Source organism: Salvia splendens, chromosome 14 (assembly GCF_004379255.2).
Source record: "Salvia splendens isolate huo1 chromosome 14, SspV2, whole genome shotgun sequence".
Taxonomy (NCBI): domain Eukaryota; kingdom Viridiplantae; phylum Streptophyta; class Magnoliopsida; order Lamiales; family Lamiaceae; genus Salvia; species Salvia splendens.
Window position 1 is genome coordinate 21,662,923 of NC_056045.1, and position 5,298 is coordinate 21,668,220.

The 5,298-nt window shown below is 40.7% G+C and overlaps 1 protein-coding gene across 1 annotated transcript; it reads left to right on the top strand.

Annotated features, from left to right (window-relative positions):
• The first annotated feature begins 2,817 nt into the window (after positions 1-2,817).
• LOC121763840 (cytochrome P450 86A1-like) lies at positions 2,818-4,998 on the top strand. Its single transcript, XM_042159928.1, has 2 exons — positions 2,818-3,594; positions 3,939-4,998. The coding sequence occupies exons 1-2, from the start codon at positions 2,839-2,841 to the stop codon at positions 4,734-4,736; spliced, it is 1,554 nt and encodes a 517-aa protein (XP_042015862.1). The 5' UTR covers positions 2,818-2,838; the 3' UTR covers positions 4,737-4,998.
• Positions 4,999-5,298: the final 300 nt, after the last annotated feature.

The following is a 5,298-nucleotide window of genomic DNA, read 5'->3' on the forward strand; positions in this document are numbered from 1 at the left end:
TAGGCTTAATCTCATATTATTAGTCATCTAATTATTGCAAATGTCCAGGACCTATTTGATATTGATAATGAATAATATGTTGGACTAGTTTGATGATATTTTGTTCTATTTTTCTGTTTCATCTTCGACGACATTGTAGTCCATAATGCTATGCCTTAATATGCATTTCAACATTGTTGGAATTCAGGAACATAGATTCATAGGCTTACATTCAAGATTCAAAATTCAAAAGTCTAAATTTAAAATCGATATTCAATTGCTTAGTCGGAAACGGCAACTGAGGTTGACGGTGACAGCTTCATCTCGTCGATGGGTCGTCACTGTCGCTGGAACTCCTTCAACAGTGCGACCTCTCCATATCTGACAAGTCCGGCGGGTTTTGGACCAAGTTGCAGAGAAAGAAAATTAGGTTTTTGGTGGTTTGGGGAAGAAGAAATGAAAGAGAGGAAGAATAAAAAAAAGTGATTTTGATTCATGTTTTTCATGTTTTTATTTAAGGGTTTTCTATTGTACAAACATTTCATAAATTTTTTTAAAAAATAAAAAATTAGCTCCAATAATAAAAAAATGGCCAATCCGGTCAACAAAACACTATTTAATGGTTGACCGTCGGAAATTGACGGAACCGTCAAAAAAGGATTGCATCGACACAAATTTCATTTGTTACGGACCCGTTTTTTAAAAAGTGAATGTTTTGGACCAAATTGGTATATCGGCCATATGTTTAGGACCAAAATTGATATTTTTTAAAGTGTTGTCTTCGATCATGATCGCTAATTAGGCCTAATTCGGTCAATAAAATACTAATTAACGGTTGATCGTCGGAAATTGAATTAAAATAGAACTGGATCGACACAAATTTCATTTGTTATGGACCCATTTTTTAAAAAGTGAATGTTTTGGACCAAATTCATATTTCGGCCATATGTTTAGTACCAAAATTGACATTTACTCTAAAAAATATTACTATAAAATTTCTCAAGGCCGATTGGCCTGATTTATTAAGATTGAAAATTTATATTTTCAACCCGAATAGTTGTATTCAAATAATCTAATAGTCCAAGCGAATTAACCCGATTGTCATCCACCCCATCATTTTGAAGCCATAGAACTCTATTATATTTACTTATTTAAGCATGCATTTAATTTTCACATTAGACGAACTCGAGCGGATTGGCCTGATTAACATTAAACTCATCCTTTTTTAAACCACAAAAATTTACTCTCTCCGTCTCATATTAAGTTATCTTATTTCTCTCTAAATGAGCTGAATTTCATTATTTACTAACAAAACTATAATATATATTTTTTTATTTTTCTCATACTTTAATAGTGTATTAAATCCATGACATGTGTTATTTTTATGGGACGACTTGAGTATTATATTTACAGAGAAATGATATGCTACATACCTTATGTGAGCACCACTCTCGTTTAATACATTTTCAACATTGTCCATTTCGATTTATATATTTAGTTTGATTCTAATGCATTAAAAATATTATTGTAATTTTTAATTTCACAAAATTTATAAATATCAAAGCTTGATTTGTAGTTTATTAATTTATTTGAATTTGTAGAGAAACGAGCAAATCGAGTTTTGATTTTTATGAATTTTGTGAAATTAAAAATTCCATCAACATTTTTTAATGCATTAGAATCAAACTAAATATATAAATCGAAACGAACAACGTTAAAAATGCGTTAAACAAAAGTGGTGCTCATACAAGGTATATAGTATATCATTTCTCTATATTTACATATTTAAGCATGCATTTAATTTTCACATTAGATGTGAAATACGAAACATAGATGCTATAATTAAGTATATAATAAAATAAATAATAATGCCACCAAACATCACAATAAAAAAAAGTCGTGTACAAGATTTTCTTTGGCCGTGCTGGCGAAGACTGGGATTGAGTAAATGGGTACTTCTCGACTCGGGCCACCAACTCAGCGACGATACACTCTAACTTGTGCAACATTATCAGCTATCTCTAATACACACACTTCTCCAAACTGCCTGACCCTCCATTTTGCTTGTTATTTCATCTTCGCCCCTTGCTCCAGTAAATCAGTAGTATATGTATATGACCTTATTTATTTACTCCCAAAATTAGTACAATATCATACTAAACCTAGAAAGTTCTCTTAATTTATTATTCATTTTTGTATCCTCTTCTATACCATTTTATCCACACTAAACCGCAGAAAATAAATCTGGCTCAATATGCTTTCTACCATATCTATGATAGGAAATTAATTCAAGTAAAAGTGTGAATAATAGGATATGAATTTCACCAACTCTAATTCAGTGAGTTACTAATATTTAATAGTATTTCTAATATCTTATGTCGATTGATGAAATAAATTGTTGATTAGACCCAAGAACCGATTAAAATATTATATGGAGTAGTATATTATTACTCCAAAATGATTTTAGGATCACACTATATTTTCATCTACTATATACGTAATCTCAATTCTATAACAATTCATCTGCTATACTATATTTCTTATATACATTCATACAATAATGTGTATCTTGATTAAATGTATGCTATTGAAATAAAGTGCGAAACATCTTTACATACCAAAAAACATAGTGAAGGTCGAGTTATAGAAACTAAACATGCATGCCTTTTCCAAATGACTTCACTATCCAACCAAACAACGACTCCTCCTTCTTTCCCAACAACCTCTCCTAATTCTTTCTCACTACCACACTCACCATATACATACACGCCTATACATATGCACATATATATATATAAACACACCCTCCCAACTCTCATTTGTCAATCAAACAAACAAACAAAAAAAAAAACTCTCCCCATGGATTCCCTTCTCATCACCCTCCTCATGACGGCCGCCACGTCAGCCTACCTCATCTGGTTCTACCTCCTCGCCCGGTCCCTCTCCGGCCCGCCCGCGTGGCCCCTCGTGGGCAGCCTCCCCTACACCTTCCTGAACAGGCGCCGCTTCCACGACTGGATCGCGGCCACCCTCCGCTCCACGGGCGGCGCCGCCACCTACCAGACGTGCACCATCGCGGTCCCCTTCCTGGCCCGGCGGCAGGGGTTCTACACCGTGACGTGTCACCCACAGAACATCGAGCACATCCTCCGGACCCGGTTCGACAACTACCCGAAGGGGCCGACGTGGCAGACCGCCTTCCACGACCTCCTCGGACAGGGCATCTTCAACAGCGACGGGGACACGTGGCTCATCCAGAGGAAGACCGCGGCGCTGGAGTTCACGACGCGGACGCTCAGGCAGGCCATGGCCCGGTGGGTCAGCCGGACTATCCGGACCAGGCTTTGGGTCATTCTTGAGAAGGCGGCCAAGGAGCGGAGGGCCGTTGATTTGCAGGATCTGTTGCTGAGGCTGACGTTTGATAATATCTGTGGGCTTACGTTTGGGAAGGATCCCGAGACTTTGTCGCCGGAGATGCCTGAGAATCCGTTTGCGGTGGCGTTTGATTCGGCTACGGAGGCCACGTTGCAGAGATTGCTTTATCCTGGCTTTTTGTGGAAGTTGAAGAAGCTTCTGGATGCCGGAGCTGAGATGAGGCTCAGTAGGAGCTTACAGGTACATACTCCCCCGTCCCAGTCTAATTGACACATTTCCAAAAATGAAAATATTATAATCTCGAAGTTATTATACCTCTCTTCTCAATTCTCAAAATAAAACTTGTTAAAATCTCATGCCGAATAGGAAATGCTCCACTTAAAATGAGTATGAAGGAATATCACTTAACTTTGTTTTCTCATTGCATGCAGTTGTTGCTTTATTATAATAATAATGTATTACAAGGCTTAACATTAACATGAACATGAAAATATATCGCATGCATTGAGATTTAGGAGGTAAATGAAATAAATAGGAAAAAACTGAAACTACTATATAAGTCTAATTGATCACTCCTTTTATAGGTGGTGGAAAGGTACATGTCGGAAGCCCTAGACGCGCGAAAGGAGAGGCCTTCGGACGACCTCCTCTCGCGATTCATGAAGAAGAAAGGCGCCGACGGCAACCACTTCCAGAGCTCCGTCCTGAAGCGCATCGCCCTCAACTTCGTCCTGGCCGGGCGTGACACCTCCTCGGTGGCCCTGAGCTGGTTCTTCTGGCTGGTGATGAACCACCCCGCCGTGGAGGCCAACATCATCCGCGAGATCTCCTCCGTCCTCCGCTCCACCCGCGGCAGCGACCCCTCCGCCTGGACGGAGGAGCCGCTCACCTTCGACGAGGCGGACGCCCTCGTCTACCTCAAGGCCGCCCTCGCCGAGACGCTCCGCCTCTACCCCTCCGTGCCGGAGGACTTCAAGTACGTCGTCGCCGACGACGTCCTCCCCGACGGCACGGCGGTTCCGGCCGGATCGACGGTGACGTACTCGATCTACTCGGTGGGGAGGATGAAGAGCATCTGGGGGGAGGACTGCTTGGATTTCAAGCCGGAGCGGTGGATCTCGGCCGCGGGCGACCGGTTCGAGGCGCCGAAGGATGCGTATAAGTTTATGGCGTTCAACGGCGGGCCGAGGACGTGTTTGGGGAAGGATTTGGCTTATTTGCAGATGAAGTCGGTGGCGGCGGCGGTGCTTCTCCGGTACCGGCTGGCTCTGGCGCCGGGGCACCGGGTGGAGCAGAAGATCTCGTTGACGCTGTTCATGAAGAACGGGCTGAGGGTGAATCTGATCCCGAGGGAGTTGGCGGCGGCGGCAGTGTCGGCGTAGGTGGTGGAAATGGACATTTTTTACGATCGGAAAATGGTGCGTGCATGGAATGGAATGGTGAATTGGGGATTGAATTGGAAGGGCATAGTTGTCATTTCGCGATTTGTGAAATTGAATGTTGTGTGTTTATTTGGGTTGTTTATTTACGATACTCTGTATTAATCTTAATTGTATACTCTATAGAGTGTATTGGTGGAAAAGAACTTGGTCTTTGTATACAATCTCCTTCAATTTTTAATATATACATATAATAAATCAATTATTTTCAGATCAAAATGGTTATGTGGTAAATTGATTTTTGGAATTCCCTAACTTAATTAATTGTTTTATATTTTCATTTAATACTATATTTATACAGATATATATGGATTCCTTTTGTACAATTATAATTAGATAAATTCTTGTACGGGCAGGCTGACGGTCATCGTGCCCCATCCTTCTTCCCCCTCCTGCACTGCCACCTTTCATTTGCACTCATTGTGCACGCGCACGGGAGAGTGCCCCCACATAGTGTATGTTGATGGTGGTAAAATAGCAAATATATGATGTATTTTAGACTTGA